Source organism: Lepus europaeus, chromosome 1 (genome assembly GCF_033115175.1).
Source record: "Lepus europaeus isolate LE1 chromosome 1, mLepTim1.pri, whole genome shotgun sequence".
Lineage (NCBI taxonomy): Eukaryota > Metazoa > Chordata > Mammalia > Lagomorpha > Leporidae > Lepus > Lepus europaeus.
This window is the reverse complement of record NC_084827.1, coordinates 58,519,485-58,541,698: the sequence shown is the minus strand read 5'-3', so window position 1 is coordinate 58,541,698 and position 22,214 is coordinate 58,519,485. Positions and strand designations below refer to the sequence as shown.

The 22,214-nt window shown below is 41.1% G+C and overlaps 1 protein-coding gene across 2 annotated transcripts in view; it reads right to left on the bottom strand.

The window, feature by feature from the left end:
* The window catches only part of CNTNAP5 (contactin associated protein family member 5), a 967,841-nt gene that overhangs the window by 322,340 nt on the left and 623,287 nt on the right, over nt 1-22,214 (bottom strand). For both annotated transcript variants that reach the window (XM_062199074.1, XM_062199079.1), the window contains exon 12: nt 16,217-16,336. In XM_062199074.1, the coding sequence (XP_062055058.1) occupies nt 16,217-16,336 (120 nt within the window). The remainder of the gene's footprint in view (nt 1-16,216; nt 16,337-22,214) is intronic.

The window sequence follows — 22,214 nt, the reverse complement described above, 5'->3', positions numbered from 1 at the left end:
GAGGATAGCACAAATATGCAAATGTGGCAAAATGTTAACATTTGAAGAAATTGTGTGAAGGGTATATGGCTGTTCATTTTGCTACAACTTTTCTGTAGGTTTGGAGATTTCAGAATAGCAATAGAATTTGGAGAAAACAAGATAAAGCTTATGTACGCTTCAAGTGTAATAAGTGCTCAAAACTATTCTACCATGTTCCAAAAATTTCAGATGCATATGCTGTTATACTAACAACAATACACCCCTCCACACACACACACAGAACGAGCAGCTCATGATTAACTGGGCACGGGACCAGTGTTGTGATGTAGTGGGTTAAGCCCACACTGCCTGAGACCCTGAGATGTTGATACCCCACATGGGCACTGGTTCGAATTCCACCTGTTCCACTTCTGATCCCTGCTAAAGAGCCTGGGAAGGCAGCTGAAGGTACCCCAAATGCTTGGTCCCCTGCCCCCTATGTGGAAGAACCGGATGAAGCTCCTGGCTCCTGGCTTTATCCTGGTCCAGCTCTGACCTTTGTGGCAATTTGGATAGTGAACCAGTGGATGGAAGATTCTCTCTGTGTGTGTGTGTGTTTCTCTCTCTCTCTCTCCCCCTCCCTCCCTCGCTCTGAATCATTAACAAAAAAGCAAAACTATAATCAAATTCAGACATTCGTGCCATGGTAGCCTATGTAGTATCAAGTGTAAATATTTCTGCTTAATTAATTTTCATGGCTACTTTCAGTGTGTCAGAAATTGTGCACATATAAGGTTGCTAGTTTTTATTGTTTTCACTATATTCTAACACCAAGAAGCCAAAGTTTAAATTTCTGGGGACAGAGTGATAAGACAATAACTAGTAATAGCTACCATGTATTTGGTATGTGATATCAGACACTCTTTTTTCTCGTGGTTTACATTGCTAATCTCATAGAATCTTCACAATGAATGAATACATTCTATAATTAATTACAGAGGAAGAAATGCAAAGGAAGGCTGAGTAGCTCACCTTGGAGAAATGATTTGACAAAACTAGGAAATGCCGAAGGGATCAAAGCAAGAACATTTAGCTTAAATAAAATTTTTAAAATAAATTTTTATGCATTTATGTAAAGGGGGGAGAAACAGAAAGAGATGAGAGGATGGAGAGAGAGAGAGAGAGAGAGAGAGAGAGAGAGAGAGAGAGAACTCCCTTTTGGTGGTGTACTCCTCAAACACCTAGAGCCTCCAGGATTAGGCCAGGCTGGAGCCAGAGACTGGAACTATGTGAGTGGCAGGAACCCAAGTATTTGAGTTGCAAATCAGCAGGAAGCTGGATCAGGAGCAGAACAGAGCCTCCAGTATGGAATACAGGCATCTTATCTTATTGCTTATCTGCAATGCCAGTGTTTGCCCCAAGACCTCACTCTAAAGAAGTAGCTTAGATTTGGTGGTGGTTTTTTGATTTTGTAAATTCAAAGAGCAGCCATGAAAACTAAGACAATCACAGGAGTTTCACAGGAAAAAAGAATGAGAGCTTTGTGTACAGAAGAGTCGAGAAAAGGACATTCCAGGAGAACAAAACAATACCAGCCCTGAGAGCTGTGAACACTCACAACTGCTACTTTAAAGCCGTTGTGGAAACTGACCCCATGGATGGCCACCAGTGTCACAGCAATTTCTCACTGCAAATAGATAAAAGCCACCACCTATTATCTTATTTGCGTACTGAGAATACAAGACTGATGCCTGCTCCCTTGACATGGGTCCACGTAGTAAGATTGACAGAAAAGAAGACGCAGGTGAGGGGCTCCTCTGCCTGCCTGCATCACAAACAAGGTATTGCAAACTATCAGTCCATCTTGGCTTTTTTCATTTTTTTTTTTTGACAGGCAGAGTTAGACAGTGAGAGAGAGAGAGAGAAAGGTCTTCCTTTTTTGCGTTGGTTCACCCCCCAAGTGGCCGCCGCCACAGCCGGCATGTAGCGCCAATCTGAAGCCAGGAGCCAGGTGCTTCCTCCAGGTCTCCCATGCGGGTTTAGGGCCCAAGGACTTGGGCCATCCTCCACTGCACTCCCGAACCACAGCAGGGAGCTGGACAGGAAGAGGAACAACCGGGACAGAATCCGGCGCCCCAACCAGGGCTAGAACCTGGAGTGCCGGTGCCGCAGGCGGAGGATTAGCCCAGTGAGCCAAGGCACCAGCCCGTTCTTTTCAATATGTAGACTGACTTTCATGCATCATCTCTCCCTGGCGTCAGCGCTGAGAGCTAAAGCAAGATGGAGCAAGAATGCTTTCTGGGAGACACCTGGGCTCCTGCTTGTTATCTCTCTCTTGCTAACAGGAAAAGTGTGTGTTCAGCCAAATCACATCACTGCATCAGGAGACCTGGGGAGAATTAGGAGGACTCAAACATCTGTGCCCCCTTGAGGTCCACAAGACTGATGTTTCCTCTTTGCCTGGCCCCACAATGCCAGTCTTCCAGGGTCAGACTCAAGCCCGATATATCCTATGATGGCTTTTGGACTGCTTCTGAGCCTGCAGGAACTTTAATGTCTAGGTGATTATGTCTATTTCAAGGGTGTTTATGATAATGCCAGGCTCTGCAATGGATGTAATAAATACATCTGCCCATTTAATTTTATTTAATCTGTAAATCACCCCATTGCAGTAAAAGTAAGTGGTCATTCCTATATACATGAGGACTTTGGGCCTCACAGAATTTAAATAACTTAACCAGGATCCCATAACTATCAAGTATCTACAGGAATGTTGTATAAATTAAATGGCCTTGATGAAATTGCTTTAAGAGCTGATGGCTTTATTTCATGGTTATAGTATAAATTGCTTGTGTACAGTAAACAAGGCAATGTCTCGATAAATCCTTATGGGCTAGAATATCTCTGAATGCCCTGGCTGCAAAACAAGGGGTTCATCAGGTGTCTGCAATCAACAATGTTATGAAACATCCACCATGGAGAAGCCAGGATAAGCCCTGGGTTGACATGTTAGGAAATTTAGCTTCAGAGTCCCTTAGAGATGAGGAGATGAATAAGGGAGGGAGCTTAGTATGAGCTAAGCCGTGGGGCCAATGTTGTGCAATGGGTTGAACTGGCTTGTGATAACTGCATTCCATACTGGAGTGCTTGTTTGAGTCCCAGCTACTTCACTTCCTAACTAAATTCCTGCTAATGCACTTGGGAAGGCAATGGATGATGACCCAAGTGCTTGGGCCCCTGCCACTCACATAAGAGACGCAGATGAAGTTTCTGGCTCCTGAATTCTGGCTTTGACCTAGCCTAGGCCTGAATGTGTGTAGAACACTTGGAGAATGTACAAGCAGCTGGAAAATCTGTGTGTGTGCATGTGTGTGTATGTATGTGAATCTGCCTTTCAAATCAATAAACAAACAAACAAATGTATATTTAAAATAAAAGATTTAGGGGCTGGCGCTGTGGCTCACTTGGTTAATCCTCCACCTGCTGCGCCGGCATCCCATATGGGCGCAGGTTCTAGTCCCGGTTGCTCCCCTTCCAGTCAAGCTCTCTGCTGTGGCCCAAGAAGGCAGTGGAGGATGGCCCAAGTACTTGGGCCCCTGTACTCGCATGGGAGACCCAGAAGAGGCACCTGGCTCCTGGCTTCGGATCGGTGTAGCTCTGGCCGTAGCAGCCATTTGGGGGAGGGGACCAATGGAAGGAAGGCCTTTCTCTCTGTCTCTCTCTCTCACTGTCTATAGCTCTATCTATCAAATAAATAAATAAAAAATAAAATATTTAGGCATGTGCTCAGTTATATATAGATATATCCCAAGGTCTGATATGTTCATGTGCTCCTTAAACACAGTGATCTTTGTTCTCTATCTACTGAATACACATGGCAGATCTAGAAAATGGCATGATAAATGTTCATCCAGAACATTTTATTTTATTTATTTGAAGGGCAGAGTCACCCTGCTTCCTTGTACAGATGCTTTCAACCCCATCTCCTTGGTAATATTCCTGTACTGTCTGTTGGCTTCTGTTTCCTTTGTTCTTGAATTTTTAAAAATTAATTTATTTAAAATGGAGACAGGAGGAACAGGCGGAGGGGAAGAGATATAAAGAGAGGGAGATATCTTCCATCCGCTGGTTCACTCCCCACATGGCTGCAATGGCTGCAATGGCTGGGGCTAGGACATTCAGAACTCAGGAGCCAAGAGCTTCTTCTGGGTCTCCCACATGGATGCAGGGGCCCAAGCACAAGGGTCATCTTGCATTGCTTTCTCAGGCACATTAGCCAGGAGTTGGGTAGGAAGTGGAGCAGTCAGGTCTTGAATGGGCACCCATATGGGATAATGGTGTAGTAGGCAGATGCTTAACCTGCTATGCCACAATGCCAGCCCCTAAGCTTGTTTTCTACATTATGTATACAATATCTGATTCTTCCTCTGAATGGCGAGCTCCTGGAGGACAAAGATAAATTTATACATTTTGTCACCTTGGTGTATAACTCAGCCAGTACTCAAAAGTTTGTCTGAATGACTTACTTTCTGAATAACTGGTGGAATTAATGAGTAAGCAAATGAATAATATGTAAGTAACTGCACACATGAAAAATAAATGAGTAAATCAATAATGAGAGAATTAACAAATGAAGAGAGATGAATAAAGAATTCAGGAAGTCTGTCACTGAGTTAATAAAGGGGAGACACATGAATGAATGAATGAAATTCCTAGCACCATCACCTGAGCCTCCTGTTCTCCCCAACGTGGGCTGGAGTCAACTGGCTCTGCTAAATGAGTGTATAAAAGGAATTTCTCTAAGTGCCTGTTAAAATTCTTTGCAATTCAAAGGTGACAATGCTTTAATTTCAGGGTAATGCTACAGCTTTATGACTTAGTAGTTTTATTTAATGGCCCAATTTAGCAGGAGATTATGCTGTCTGCTGCTTGCCCAGAGAGACTTCTTTAAAGCTCAAGACTTCAACACAATCAGACCTGCTCCCAAGCTTCTCCCTAAGAGATCAGATTTCTGGAAGCCCCATGCCTTAAACAGGGAGACAGGCACTTAGACACAGCTTCCTCCCTCTGAACTGTTGAATTGGTGTTCTTCCTCAGCCTGCTATACCCTTCTGGAAAAGACTTTATTTACAACAAGCAAGTGTATTGCTCTGAAGTGTCAGCTGCAATACAAGTACTATTCCAATGAATTCAAGTGCTCATGAGCCAGGCATGTGACCCAGGAATGAGTCTCCACCAGGAAGAAGGCACAGCTGGTGAGCTTCTCTCCCAGGTGAAAATAGACACGTGTCCAAGGGAAGGGGAAAATCATAAGGAAAGGACTTCAGATTCCTCTGTGGCAGGCACTCTCCAACACTCTCCATCCTATCAGTTCATTAAGTACATGCCAACCATGTAAAGCCATCATCATCACCCTACAGCTACAGACAGAAACAAAGGTATAAACACTGCAAATTTTGTTCATGAAAATGATTATAACAGATAATAGCATTTTGGAGGCTACAGTAAGCACAAACATGCTCTAAGAATTTTCATCGATGCATATAAAATCATCTGTCTTCCCCACCATGCTCTTTGAAAATTGAAAGCCAAGTATAAAGGACTTGCCCTGTATGCAGGTAGAGGAGGAAGGGATGAGGGCGCAAAGCCAGATATCTTCCTCTCTTTCTTTCTTCCTCTCTTTCTTTCTTTCTTCCTCTTTCTTTCTTTCTTTCTTTCTTTCTTTCTTTCTTTCTTTCTTTCTTTCTTTCTTTCTTCTTTCTTTCTTTCTCTCCTTCCTTCCTTCCTTCCTTCCTTCCTTCCTTCCTTCCTTCCTTCCTTCCTTCCTTCCTTCCTTCCTTCCTTCTTTCAATTTAAGAGGTAGAGTCACAGACAGTGAGAGAGGGAGACAGAGAGAAAGATCCTGCATCCGCTGGTTCACTCCCCAAATGGCCGCAAGGGCTGGGGCTAGGCCAGGGTGAATACAGGAATCAGGAGTCTCCTCCAGGTCTCCAACAGGGGTACAGGGACCTAAGCATTTGGGCCACCCTCCATTGCTCTCCCAGGCCACAGCAGAGAGTTGGATAGGAAGAAGAACAGCCGGGACTACAACCAGTGCCCATATGGGACGCTGATGCTGCAAGTGGAGAATTAACCTACCACTCCGCCATGACAGCCTCAATCTGCGTTTCTAAAAGATCTCTCTGCCTGTGGTCTGAATTGTGAGTCAGTATGAGGAAAGCTGAAGATGGGGCATTTTTTATGACAAGGTCTCGAGATCATAAAGCATGTGAACATCAGTGGTCCATCAGTACCTGATGACAGGGACAACCAATGCCAATTGATGCAAAGTGATAAAGGGTGGGCTGGCCCTTACCCTCAAGACCTTAACTAAGTTCTCTGATGAGATGTGCTGTATACAAAGCAACACTTTAGACCAAGACAGCTATAATCAGTAACCTGTTTCTACAACTCCCTAACCTCCCCAATGCATTTATAAAATGAAAATTATTCCAGCTGCTTCTCAGTGATGCATGTTGCACTAGCTAGCTATCCTGTAGATAATCAATATGATTTATGTGGTCTGTAATCAAGTGACAAGTTTTTATCCAGTACTGGTTCTACAGTGATGGTTGCTCAGCTCACGATAAGGAACAAATGTGAGAACTTGAGCACAGCTTGTTCTAGTCTTGGGCAGGACAACATAAGCTAATATTTCCATTTTTATGTGTGTAGGCAAAGTGGGTGTTGGACTTGGAATGTTTCAGAGTAGGAAGACAGCAACATGGAACTTTGTCACAAATGGACATGACACCAGTAACTGCATTCTTCCTATTTTGCTGTACAACTGCTATAAATTAGCTGCCTGGTGAGAAACAAATGGTTTATTACCAAGTGGCCCCATCCTATATCCTGGGTGACTCTCACTCGCCTGCACTGGAAGACCTCCCTGTAGCCACAGGTAAGCTAATGTCTGTGTTCTTGCTTTGAGAAGCAAGGCCAACAACTTAGGTCTGACTGCGTGGACACATTTCTTTCTTTCTTTCTGTCAATAGCTGGGACGATAATCTATTACCTGCAATCACACTACACAATTATGTGCAGGAATATTGGACAGACCTCAGTTGCAACCTCTCAACCCACTCCATTATGCATGCTTTGAAGGGTTTTAATGAAAACAGAAGCTGCTGCCAGGGGAGTGAGAAACAGCATCGTAATAGCTAGGGCGATAAGATATGGAGACTTGTAAGGTGGTGTGCAAATGGATTATGTGCTGTTTGAAAATGAAAAACAAGTTCTGTTTTAGATATTTGACTAAATGTTCCTTGCAAATTCCTTGCTATGCCAGGTGATTGCCACACAGGTCCACACAGGAAATCTACAACATATCTCCCAAGATAGGAAATAAATGTTTTTTGTTAGTGTTCTTAGACAAACAATTTTGTATATCAATATGTAATTGTATCATACAAAGGAAAAGCAGTCTGCATTTCGGCAGTATATTTTAACATGTTGACAAGGTGTCCTGTTAACATTAGAAAGTGCACAATGCAAACTGGGAAAAATGAGTTTAAATGTCAAGTTTTTAAAAAAATCTTGTCAGGGAGCTTCATCTTTCTAATTCTGTTCTATGTGTATTGGAAGCTTCCACTGAGAAATGCTACCTGCAGGTTCTCAGAGCCTCTGAAATCACATAGCACCTGTAGAAGGGGTAAAGATTGTATTGCTGACAAAATAAGAAAGCTGTCTTTTTAAGGCTAAGATGACTATGACAGGGACTTTTAAAAAGCTCATGGGGAATAGAATTAAAGACGAGTTTATTTTGTTACAAAATTTTCTGTTAAGATTTATTGATTTATTTTAAGGGCAGAGTGATGGGGAGAGCGCAGTCAGGGAGAGGAAGAGAGAGAGAAAGAGAGAAAGAGAGAGAGAGAGAGAGATCGGTCTTCTATCTTCTGGTTCACCTCCCAATTGCCCAAATAGCCAGCATTGGTTGGGCCAGGCTGGAGCCAAGAGCCAGGGACTCCATCTGGGTCTCCCACATGGGTGGCAGCGACCCAAGCACTTAGACCAGCATTTACTGCCTCCCAGGTGCATTGACAGGATCAGGATTGGAAGCAGAGTAGCTGGAACCCAAACCAGACATTTAGGTATCAGATGTGGTTTTCTCAACATCACCACAACATGCACCCTGATGCAAAAGTCTGTTTTCTGAAGTCAATGCATACTTTTATTAAAGATAACATGAAAATATTTGAGATGTGTGCATAGTGAGTGGGATCTTCAAAGATTTATAGAAACATGTATGTATCTATGCATGGGTTTCAATTTTATGTAACAAAATACCCTTATTTTTTAATTCTGTTACTCCACAAAAATTTTAATTGTTCTCTTGTGTTCCCCTCTGCATGTTTTAAGGAAAGAAAGGGATTTGGAAAGGCTGGGAAACAATGCAAGGTCATGAAGTCAAGGAGGAGCAGGTGGACCCTTTTTGTACCTGTACTCGTAGACAAGGCTGCAATTGGTGAGAATGACTCAAACCCAATTAAACATGGAGACTGTTTCCAAACTGTTATTGATTTCATAGGACAGAGCCTGAGTCTGAGATAAATCATGGAAAGTGGAAAGATAAAAAGAAGACAAGAAAGTAGAAATTAGTCTTCAATTTGGCAGTGATATCTCAGAGCTAAATTTATACTGGATTCATTAAAAGTGTGTATAAAAGTGGCTCCAAGGATTTGTTACACTCCATACCTTAATTTTCAAAAACAAGCTCACTACCTTGTGGGGACACACAAGTAAATACTGATGTCACAAATGAGTGTGATCAGTGTTGTGTTAAAAATCTACAAAAAAGGAGAGTAGGATATGGGGTGTCAACCTAGTTCAAGGGTACTCAAAAGTTCTCCAGGATAATGGAACCAACTGGATGGACAAAGTATGCATGTGTGTGTGTGTGCATGTGTGTAAGCGAGTGTATGTCTGCATATGTGTGTATATGAGAGATAGAGAAAAATAGATGTATTACAGAAGTTTAGTATGTCCAAAATCTGCAGCGTAGGCCAGTAGGCTAGAGACTCAGGAAATAATTGCAATTCTAGTTCAAAAACATCACTGACAGAATTCTTTCTTGTTCAAGGAAGGACAATGTTTCTTCTATTAAGTGCTTCACTAATTGAATGATGTTAACCCACGTTACAGAGGAAAATCAGCTTTTCTTAAAGATTATTGGATTAAAAATTAATCTCAACCAAGAAAACACCTTCACAGAAAATATCCAGAATACTATTTGACTACATATCTGGATGCCATGTCCCAGTCAAGCTGACAAATATAATTCACCATCTCACCAAAGAAAGAGTGACACTGAAAAATTCCAGCTTCCTATACAGAGACCTGAGGTGTTCACTAATCTCAACCGCTTACTGTGCCCTGTTCTTTCTCAACTCTTGACTTTTACTGTATATTGGTCTCAGTGCCAAGAGCCCTTTCATTTCCCAATGGCATCTCACCCATCCTGCAAGCTGCCTAATTTGCATTTTCATCCAGCCACCCAATTCCTAGTCCATGATGGATTCCTAGTTGTCAAATGCATTCTTCCCCACTTGCCCAATTAGACTGATGCAGCCAAGATGAATGCAAATTTCTACTTAATTGCTGAAATGGTCTGCATCCAGTCCAGATTTCTACAACCAGATCATGGAGTGGTACCCCAAAGTCCATTTTTGCAAAACAATGCATGTCAAGGTTTCTCTTGATTGTCTTGCTGCCTTTCCGCTGCTCATAAATTGAGTGTTGATACATAGGCCATTTAGCTCTCTAAATTCACTGTGTGCTTCTTATGTTCATTTCAACCTTGCCTCCATTTAACCTTTCCAGTTAAATGAAGGCCCTTTATGGTTGAGGTTGAAGTTCATTATACAAATCCAATATTCACTTATTTGCATGGTTTATTATTTCCCCCTCACAGCCCCTACTTTCACCATTATCCTTGATCATTGATAAATTATTTTTTCCAGACTGCTTTGAACAGCCTTTTAAGCAAACTGACATGGATCTTCCGCTTGCCTCTCCAGATCCACCTTCCGCCTCTTTCCAGCTTTCTCTGTATCTAGGGAAGATTGGTTACAAGCCTTCTATAAGTAAGTGCTTTGGTCCTCCAGATTCTGGTTGGATTTGAGTCAATGGAGAATGTAGGAGGGAGACTGAAAGGATGTGTAGAAATTGAGATCAAAATGATCATTAGGATGGAGCTCTGTGTCCCACATGGGAAGTCAGTTTCTCCGAAGGCCCAGCTTCTCTACATGTACCCACTTTCCCACCCTGACTTCTGGCCTGCTGGTGGAAACTGATTTTCTGTCTCTGCAATATGGCTCTATTGTGTAACTTCCTTTCATGCACTTATACCTTTGTAAGTAGCCCCTAACTTGAGCAAACCATCTGACAGATTCACTATCCTCACACTTGGGAGTCAATGATAAAGTTCATGCATGGTGAGAGGAGGATCTCTTGTTGCTAGAGATTATAATGATTTTTGCCTTTTGTTCAGGGTCAACTAAATCATCTGGCTTGCTCAAGAACTATCTATGATCAAAACTTTTGCTCCCTTTTTTCTCTCCTGGAACTCAGACACAGATCTGGCTAGAAAACTCCAGTTCAGATCTGGGGCCTCAGACATCTTTGGCTTGCCCCTATTCAACTCAGTTAGATCCTTCTTTTTATACTCATGCATAGTTTCATATTTCTTAGTGTTATCTATTCATTCAGCTTGGTGGGCCAGATGGCACCCAAAAACCCTGGCACTTCATCCCTGCCACTCATTCTCATTTCTTGGAAATGTTTACCTTTACCACTTCTACTGACTATATTCTCCTCCTCATCAGGGTCTTAGAGGCACTAACTGCTTGTCCAATAGCCCTTCTATCAACATCACAGAGTTATGGGCCCCATCTCTGATCTCCCAACACATGCTCTACATAACCTATTATTGTCTTTATATTATAAATTTAGTGGTTGCTGTGTCTTCGCCATGATTTGTCTAAATTTGACTGAAATTATATTGTTATGAGTTGAATTTCGTCCCCCAAAAGTATATATTGAAATCCTATCTCTCAGTGTCCATGATGTCATCCATTTGGAAGTAGGCTCCCTACAGATGTAGTCAAGTAAAGATTGAGGTGAGCTCAATGCAAAATGATGGGTGACCTTATAAGAATAGCAGGGACCTTAGGGGATAAAACCATATGACAACATAACACAGGGAGCAGAATGACACTCTTTGGGAGGCTGAGCAAAAGAAGGAATGCCCAGGATCAGGCAACCCACCAGAAGCTAGAAAGAGACAAGGAAGGATTCACTCTCCCAGGTCTCCCAGGGAGCTTGGCTCTGCCAATGATTTCTGATTCCAGAACTGTGAGACAATGTACTTCTGTTTTTTAGGTCAGTCGTTTTGTGTTACTTTGATACAGCAAGCTTAGAAAAGACAGGCATACTTATTCATAGCACCTTGTCCAGTGCCTGCAAGGTACAAATATATATTGAATAAAATGACATTAAGCTGAACTGAAGAGTAAATCATTGATAAGTTATTAAAAGTCGGTCACATGTATACTCCTGTGGACATGTCCTTTCCCTTTTCCTCATCCATCACATCACTCAGGCCTCTATACAAACACTAGATAATTCCCCCTTTCCATCCACTAGTCCTGTGGCAAAGCAACTTAGAACATAACAGTGTACTTCAGAAGTTAATGGAAAATAGAATTTAAAATAAGTTCATTTTGATAGAAGAGTGTTTAAATCCATTCCAATGAGAGTTTTTCAAAAGTTCATGGTGGAGTAGTAGGGATAGCATTTGACATAGCCATTAAAATGTCTGGTTAAGATGTCCACATCCCATATTTGCATTCAATGTCAGGGTCTGTTTCTGCTTTTAATGTAGACTCTAGGAGGCAGCAGATGATGATGCAAGTACGTGGGTCCTTGCTACTCATGTGCAAGATGTAGATTGAGTTTCTAGCTGTTGGCTTTAACTCTGTTCAACCCCAGTCATTGTTTGCACTTGGGCATTGAACCATGGACGGGAACTCTCTGTCTCTTTGTTTTTGTCTTTCTGCCTCTCAAATAAATAAATAAATAAATACATTTAATGAAGTTCATAAAAAATATGTGTTACAAAGGAGATATGTGTGGATTTCAAAATGAACTTCTTTGAGTTCCATGTTTGCCAAACATTTTGAAGAATTCTCATAGCTCTGGGTATGACAGACAGTCGAAAGTTTGTAGTGGTCTAGCCCCAGTCCCTTTTGTCAATAAGCATAATTGCCACAATAAATTGGCCCACTTCCCTAATTGGGGAGCTGCTACTCTATTTCCCATAGGCAGTTGTTTGAGCATTTGAGAATCTCATCTCCACAAGATTGGCCTGCATGTCACTGAGACACTAAGACCCAACTGTCCCAGGACAGGTGAGATACGCAGGTGAGACACAGAGATGTAACTCTCCCAGGACAGGTGACGTCCCACCGCTCAGATGGAGAGAAGAGCTAACATTCTATAGGAGGCACTGCAGAGGGAGTCTGTGAGATTCAGTCACTGTTTTCTACTGCTGAACCTGCCCCTGTTCAGCCTCATTGCATCCACCTGCAAGGGTCTGCCATCAACTTAGAGGAGAAACATTCCCACGAAACTCTTGGTGAGTCCTAAATGAGCATGAGACTGTGCACCCACCTTGCCTGGAAGCTCACTTTGGAGATGTGGAAATGGGTCATATGCCCTCAGCTGATCTTTAGAAGGCACAGAAAGACAATCCAGGCTCCTTGCCTCCCTGAACTATTTTCACTCTTTATGGGATTTCCCCAAGGGATGTTGCTGAAACATGCTGAGTAGAGCAACTTTGTTTTTAGAAACCAAGGCAAAGAACACAACAATATTCCTTCTCCACTTTTTTTATTTAAAAATTCATTTATTTATTTATTTGAATTCAAAGTGGCAGAGACAGAAAGACACAGAAAAAAATAGATGTATTCACTGGTTCACTCCCCAAATGGCAACAGCAGCCGGGTCTAGGTCAGATCAATGCCAGAAGCCCAGAACTCAATCTGGACTTCCCACATAGGTGTCAATTCCCAAGTACCTCGGCTACCTTTAGCTTCTTTCCCTGGCATGTTAGCAGGGAGATAAATAGATAGTACAGCAGGCAGGACAAAAATGGGGACCCAGCTATAGGACGCCCATTTCCCACAGCTTAAACTGCTGCACCACAACACTGGCCCCTCTCCCTTCCCTTCACTCTCTTCCTTCCTCCATGCCCCCTTCTCTGGAGAATTTAATCATATTTTTTATTGTGTCATTAGTCACTCACATTTAAGAATACTGAACATTTAAGCTAGAGGACATCATGTTGCGGGCAATAAGTCGCATGCAGAAGACAAATGCTGTATGTTCTGCCTTATTTATGGAGCTAAAAGTTTTGAAAAACTGAAATAAGAAATACTCATGTATATCAATTTTGTTGTAAATACAATGTCTTTTCAAACTTTGTTTTATATATTTGTCAAACAAATAAATAGGAATTATATACAAGTATGACTAATTTTTTGACTCTTCTAAAAGTTGAACATCTTTTCATGTGGTTATTGTTTATAGCTCTCGCATATTTTCCTGCTGGACTGTGGACTTCTTACTTTTCCTTTGTTGGCTTCTTATTAGTAGAGCCATTAAGCTTTTGACAACCATCTAAATTAAAAATATGTTATCTCAAAAAAATACATAAAATATTAGATTGAAAAAAATTTCCAGATTTATTTCTTATTACAATTATGTATTATAAAACTTTTTGCCAATCAAACGTGAGAAGTATATAGTTCAACCTATAAAGAGCTTCACTTTTATTTGTATGGGTATTTCAAGGGAAACAGAAAAATACAAAAACATCCACATCTTGCAAATGCAGATGACCAAAAAAGTCAAATTTCAAAGAACTGCCAACACACACATATCAGCCCTGCTAACTCAGGACCAAACTGAGAGGCACTACTTGCTGAGGTATCCCATCAGCCACCCAGCAACATTCGCCTACCCACCTTCAGTTTAGCTGTTTCTAGCCACATGATGGGATGCAAGCCCTGAGAAAAGCCTTGACAACGAGAAGCAGACGGTTCCACATAAATGAACTGCCGTGCTTAACCTGTGAAGCAATCCTCCTTGCATTCATTTTGACAGTTTAGAAGATCTAAGTATCTTACTGCATATATTTTAATTTCAACATGTATTTCAATGATACAGGGGAAAAGTACATTTGGACTCTGGAACCAAAAGTTTTGGTTGATGTATGTATAAATGTATGTACAAAAAATACACATTTATAGCAAATGCACTTAGAAAACTCTAACAGTATAATAACAATGGCATCCTCGAGATTGTAGATAACCAACAGCTTTAGCATTGCTTCCTGGTTAGTACTGATTACTTTTGTAACAAAAATAATAATAATAAAAACACTTTAAACCAAAACCTGCGCAACACAAAACTACATAATGTCTCAGTGCCAAAAGTTATTACTTAAACAGAAAGGTCTGTTTTATCCTTGAATTTTATTGGGTGGCCACAGAATTTTTTACTTTGATCAAGTAAAGAAATTAGCATATTTTCTTCATTTTATATAAAATGGAGATATGAAATATCTTCCTTAGATATTTATTGTGAGGGCTAAAAGAGATGTTGTTTGTCAATTCCCAGTTGAGTCCCCAAAGACTGTGGGTGCTCAGTGATTGATAACCATCATGCTCCCACTCTCACCATCAGTCCCACCTGTTAAGCCATCACACACCTCCTCTCACCACATGTCACAACTGCCCACCTAGCAGATGGCATTGATCTCCTTTGTCTTACTCTGCAGCCAAATGACTTCCTCCAATTTTTGGAAACCAAGAACCAAAGATAATTTGCACAAACTCACTTGGAAAGCTCAGTAAATGTGCAATGACTGAATTAGCAATCCTAGGTCTGGAAAGTCTGCATTTTTTGAATAAGCATGCTAATTATGTTTTGAGAATAACCAAGATCCATCCAGAAGTGGAGACCTTCACCAGGTTGTTGAACACCATGGCTTACCACAACCATGAAAAGAAAACAGTCACCCCATTTTTAATTATGCTATGGGGCTGTTGAAAAGCCAGCTGCATACATATACATTTGGGAGAAACAAGATAGTATGGAAATGCAGCAAAATGCATTCAATTCCAGGTAAGGAGCATCTTCTGCAGAAGAAATCTGCCCTTTGTATTGTGATGAACAGTTACTTGCTAAGCATCCTGAATCACCATTTCTTGCAGTTATCTGCCTGTATTCATCTCTGTGGTTTTGCCTCGTAGTGTTCCTGATTTTGCTGCCTCATGACCCAAGTCTTATTTTTGTGTAATCCTTAGTGTCCAGGACAGTGTCTGGCTACATAAAGAGCTCCATCAATGTGGTTGCCATGTTGCAGAGAAGTTGGGGCATGGGGAGTCAACAAACTTACTGAGACCCCTACTTTACTGCTTCATTATGTGATGCAGCTGGCATCTCTGAAGAGTAGCACTTGAAACAAACAAAAATATCTCAATTAATGATGCTCACAATGCGGGGTTTGCCTTTGTAGAAAAATATTTCAGAGTAAATGCATGACCATATGCTTTTTCTAAGTCAATGTAATAATTGCCTCTTACTTCTGAACTTTGTAAACCAGTTGCAAGCTGCAATGAGGTTCCCAGGAAAAAAGGTGACACCCACATTTTTGTTATCTATCTTCTGCCTAGCCAGCCTGACCAACTGTTCCAATACAAGTGATTGCATTTAACCCCCACTACTCTAGGGACTAGGAATCATTCTTCCCATTTCACTGATGAGCAGCTAAAGCTCAGAGAGAATGCAGCACTTACACAACTCACACAGTCCTTAGTATCACACATGAATCAAGATTTCTGACTTCTGTTATGTGGGTTTCAACTGATTTTTAGTCTTGTCTTTTGTTTGTTTTCCTTTTCTTTCTTTTTGTGAATTTTAAGAGAAAGATCTATGGGAAGCCTTACAGAAAATGCTTGATAATTAAACATCAGTTAAGTAAAACATAATCAAGGCCAATGACAAGATTTCTTCCCTTTCTAATTCAGGAAAAATCCTAGTTGCTAATTCCTAAGGAAATCCATCCTTGCACGTTTTAGCCACACAATTGTCCCCTTCTGCTCCATACCATCACTTGGTGAGGGTAAGTGTGAGAGGGAATTTGCACCCTTACCAGTAATGTTGCAGTACACTCGGAGAGGTGCCAGCGGCCCGCTGCCATCTGAGTCGATGTAGAAGAATCCAGCTGTGTTCCCTTGATGCCTGTACACCTCGCAGGACTGCTCATAGATGGCTGAAAAGACACAAAGGCAGTGGAGAGGAAACTTTGCTTGGTTCTGCATATCCTTGTGCACGAGACAATAACTCATACTTGCTTCCTACATTTCTTTCTATCCCTTCTACAGGCCTGATGTTCTCCCCAAGCCTTGACAAACCAGTGTCCCAATATATAACATAGTTTTCCATCCCTCTTTACTCATTCATTCTTCTAAACTCAGTTTACAGATCGTATCACCCTCAAGACTCCTCTTACCTTTTCAATGACCCTCCTTTTACATAATTAAATGTGCTTTCTCTGTCTCACATCATATTGATCTACAGTCCTCAATATATTATTTTATCTTGCCAGTGGGTTACAAGATCTACAAGGGTGGTGACCATGTGTTATTTAACGATGTGTCTCAACATCTAGCATAGTGTGACACTTAGAAGAGATTCAACAGATATTTGAAGAGTGAATCTTTTCAAATGCTGGTGTTTTGGTGCAGCAGGTTAAGATGTCCGTTTTGAGTCCCAGCTACTCTGTTTCTGATCCAAGCTGCCTGCTAAAGTTCCTGAGAAACAGCACATGGTGGTTCAAGTGCTTGAGTTCCTGCCACCCATAAGGGAGACTCAAATGGAATTCATAGGTTCTGGATTTGACCTGGCCCACCCCTGGTTGTTGTGACCATTTGAGGAGTGACCAAGTTAATGCAAACTCTTTCTGTCTCTACCTCTGTCTCTGTTATCCCACCTTTCAAATAAATGAATAAATAAATCATTTAAAATGCATATGTTCAGTTACATCTCTTTGCTAATAAAGTGAAAGATCATTTATTTCTACACACCCAGTGTTCACTACAGCAGCTAACATATACCAGGTGCATAATCGAGTGCAGTCTATTTTGACTTAACAAGCATTTGCTGAGTTCTTAATATGTATCAATAGTGTGTTTGCCATCAGAAGGCAGAAGCATAGGTGATGCAATCAATGTATGCCCCAGAAACCTCATCAGTTGGCTGGCAGCCACTGAAGTCTTTGTGTGCCTGAATCCTGGGCTTTGACCAATCTGCAGGTCTGACAAATATGCAAATTTTGTTAAACCAATATGAATGAATTCAGAGGGGTATAAAGACAGCATCTGCTGCCTCATGCATGAGAATAAGTAGTGTCCTCTGAGGCCTCAAAGAGAATGTCGTAACTCAGAGCAGCAGGTACACATCCAATCAAGTCACCCTTCCAGGCTTAAAACACTTCAGTAGCTCCCAACAGCTCTGAAGATATAGTGCAGACTTCTCACCTTAGCCAAATCCTGCCCCTGTGACTAATGCCCCATCCCTAGGATATGAAAGTGCACTTTGTCATAATCAAGTGTGAGGGTGCCTCAAATAATTCATTACCAGAAGTTCTAAAGCCTGAGAGCACTTGACTTTTTATAAATTAGAGTGAAGTCAAGGTTATGCTTCTACTCATGGGATTCTCTCTTGAATCCCTGCATACTTTCAGAAGCAGGAGGTATCTGGAAGTGTCACAGCTTAAACCCTACCAGTTGAATATATCATCAATCAGGTTTGTTTTTTGTACAAACTTGATGACACACTTGAGTGTGTGTCACACATGTGAAGGTCAGCTTTTGCAGGTGGTCCTTCTCCAGCCACACTATACCCCTCAAATGACAACCACAGGGAAGGGGTTGCTGCTGTCTCAGGTCGGGTAAACCCCATGTGTGTGCTGGGCTAATGGGTAAGAACATAAACCCTGGAATCAAACTGGATGGTTTTGCATGGGGAGAGTGGCTACCAAGGACTATATGCAGGAGCTTGGACAAACTACTTCACCTGTGGTAAGCATCTTATAAGGCAATGCCCATGGTGGGTTCTTCCTGGTTCTCACATCTTAATCATAACTCATGCCCTCCCTCCAGTGGACTGGACTTGTTGACTTGCTTCTAACAAAGACAATATGACCAAGATGATGTCATTTCTAAGATTAGGTTATACAAATCCAATGGTTTCATTGGTGGATACCACTGGATCACTTGCTGTGTGGTAGAAGCCAACTGCCATGTCATGAGGCAGCCCTGTGCAAAGGTTCACATCAGCAATATTGGGTGCTTCCACATAATGTCACACGCACAGGAGCGGAAACAGAGCCCCACAGTAAAACCTTGAAATAACTGCAGATGTCGTGAGGACAGCCTCATGAAAGACTGAGTCACAACCCTTCCACTAAGCTGCTCCCAGCACAGAGAAACTGAGAAGGTAGCGTGCTTTGTGTTCAGTTGGGAAGTTTGGCAGTGATTCATTACAACAGACAGCTATAAACCCTCGAAGCACTGATTTTTCTTATCTGGCTCCCTAGGTCTAGAAAGTCTACCTTATAGGGTTGTGGCAAGGATTTAAAGAAATTCCATGCGTGGCATATAGGAAAGTACACGGTAAATGTAAGTTATTATTGTTATTATTCCATCATTTCATGTCATGTTGCCTCTTTCATTTTTCTTTTCTTTTTTTTTCACAGAAGATCAGTTTAGTATATATTAGGTAAGGATTTCAACATTTTACCCATATAGCAACATCAAGTGAAAAAACTACCATTGGATTACTAATTATAGCATTAAATAGCAATGTACAGCACATTAAAGACAGAGATCCTACATAATTTTTTTTTTCAAATTAATTAATTTTCTATGCCATTTCCATTTTAACACCAGGTTGTTTTTTTTTTTTCATTTCCAATTCTCTTTATATACAGAAGATCAATTCAGTATATAATTAGAAAAGACCTCATCAGTCTGTGCCCACACAGAAATGCAAAGTATAAAAATACTGTTTCAGTACCAGTCATAGCATCACTTGGCTTTAGATGACACATTAGGGACAGATCCCACATGGGGTGTAAGTACACAGTGACTCCTGTTGCTGACTTAACAATTTGACACTCCTGTTCATGGCGTCAGTAATCTCCCTAGGCTCTAGTCATGAGTTGCCAGGGCTATGGAAGCCTTTAGAGTTCGCTGACTTTGATCTTATTCCGATAGGGTCATAGTCAAAGTGGAGGTTCTCTCCTCCCTTCGGAGAAGGGTACCTCCTTCTTTGGTGGCCCCGTTCTTTCCACTGGGATCTCACTCACAGAGATCATTCATTTAGGTCTTTTTTTTTTTTCCATGATATCTTGGCTTTCCATGCCTGCTATACTCTCATGGGTTCTTCAGCCAGATCTGAATGCCTTGAGGGCTGATTCTGAGGCCAGAGTGTTGTTTAGGACATCTGCCATCCTATGAGTCTGCTGTGTATCCCACTTCCCATGTTGGATCTTTCTCTCCCTTTTTGATTCTATCAGTTAGTATTAGCAGATACTTGTCTTGTTTGTGTGATCCCTTTGACTCTTAGACCTATCAGAGCTATCAATTGTGAGCTGAAATTGATCACTTGGACTAGTGCGATGGCATTGGTACATGCCATCTTGATGGAATTGTGTTGGAATCCCCTGGCACATTTCTAACTCCACCATTTGCGGCAAGTCCGATTGAGCATGTTCCAAATTGTTCATCTCCTCCCTCTCTTTTTCCACTCTTAGATTTAACAGGGATCACTTTTCAGTTAAAATTTAAACACCTAAGAATAATTGTGTGTTAATTACTGAGTTCAACCAATAGTACTAGAACAACAACAACAACAACAAATACTAAAAAGGATAAAGTATTACATTGTACATCTAAAGTCAGGACAAGAGCTGATCAGTTCATTGTTGCTTATAGTGTCCATTTCACTTAACAGGTTTCCCCTTTGGCGCTCAGTTGTCACCGATCAGGGAAAACAAATGATATTTGTCTCTTTGGGACTGGCTTAATTCACTCAGCATGATGTTTTCCAGATTCCTCCATCTTGTTGCAAATGACTGGGTTTCGTTGTTTCTTACTGCTGTATAGTATTCTATGGAGTACATGTCCCATAATTTCTTTATCCAGTCTACTGTTGATGGGCATTTGGGTTGGTTCCAGGTCTTAGCTATTGTGAATTGAGCTGCAATAAACATTAATGTGCAGATGGCTTTTTTATTTGCCAAATTAAGTTCCTTTGGGTAAATTCCAAGGAGTGGGATGGCTGGGTTGTATGGTAGGGTTATGTTCAGGTTTCTGAGGAATCTCTAGACAGACTTCCATAGTGGCTTAACCAGTTTGCATTCCCACCAACAGTGGGTTAGTGTCCCTTTTTCCCCACATCCTCTCCAGCATCTGTTGTTGGTAGATTTCTGAATGTGAGCCATTCTCACCGGGGTGAGATGGAACCTCATTGTGGTTTTGATTTGCATTTCTCTGATTGCTAGTGATCTTGAACATTTTTTCATGTGTCTGTTGGCCATTTGGATTTCCTCTTTCGAAAAATGTCTATTGAGGTCCTTTTCCCATCTCTTAAGTGGGTTGTTTGTTTTGTTGTTGTGGATTTTCTTGATTTCTTTGTAGATTCTGGTTATCGATCCTTTATCTGTAGTGTAGTTTGCGAATATTTTTTCCCATTCTGTCGGTTGCCTCTTCACTTTCCTGACTGTTTCTTTTGAAGTACAGAAACTTCTCAATTTGATGCAAATCCAAATGTTAATTTTGGTTTTGACTGCCTGTGCTGTTGGAGTATTTTCCAGGAAGTCTTTGCCTGTGCCTATATCTTGCAGGGTTTCTCCAATGCTCTCTAATAATTTGATGGTTTCGGGTCGTAGATTTAAGTCTTTAATCCATGTTGAGTGAATTTTTGTGTAAGGTGATAGGTATGGGTCTTGCTTCAAGCTTCTGCATGTGGAAATCCAATTTTCCCAGCACCATTTATTGAATAGACTGTCCTTATTCCAGGGATTAGATTTGGATCTTTGGTCAAATATAAGTTGGCTGTAGATGTTTGGATTGATTTCTGGTGTTTCTATTCTGTTCCATTGGTCTATCCATCTGTTTCTGTACCAGTACCATGCTGTTTTGATAACAACTGCCCTGTAGTATGTCCTAAAATCAGGTATTGTGATGCCTCCGGCTTTGTTTTTGTTGTACAGGATTGCTTTGGCTATTCGAGGTCTTCTGTGTCTCCATACGAATTTCAGCATCATTTTTTCTAGATCTGAGAAGAATGTCTTTGGTATCTTGATTGGTATTGCATTGAATGTATAAATTGCTTTTGGGAGGATAGACATTTTGATGATATTGATTCTTCCAATCCATGAGCATGGAAGATTTCTCCATTTTTTGGTATCCTCTTCTATTTCTTTCTGTAAGGTTTTGTAGTTTTCATCGTAGAGATCTTTAACGTCTTTGGTTAAGTTTATTCCAAGGTATTTGATTGTTTTTGTAGCTATTGTGAATGGGATTGATTTTAGAAGTTCTTCCTCAGCCGTGGCATTGCCTGTGTATACAAAGGCTGTTGATTTTTGTGCATTGATTTTATATCCTGCTACTTTGCCAAACTCTTCGATGAGTTCCAGCAGTCTCTTAGTAGAGTTCTTTGGGTCCCCTAAATAAAGAATCATATCATCTGCAAAGAGGGATAGTTTGAGTTCGTCCTTCCCGATTTGTATCCCTTTAATTTCTTTTTCTTGCCTAATAGCTCTGCGGCCATACCACCCTGAACGCGCACGATCTCGTCTGATCTCGGAAGCTAAGCAGGGTCGGGCCTGGTTAGTACTTGGATGGGAGGCCTCTTTCATTTTTCTAAGATTTTGGTTACTTGATTTTTTTCCAATTTTCTTTATGAATTGCAAGGTTTATTATGAAAAATCTATAGTGGACATCTCCCTTCAACACAGAATTGATGACTTTTAATTCCATTCATTCAATATTGACTATTATAGCTGTATATATCATGTTTATGACTTTTTATTTTAATTTGCATTTAATATTTGAACTTCAAAATTATGAAGACATTTAATT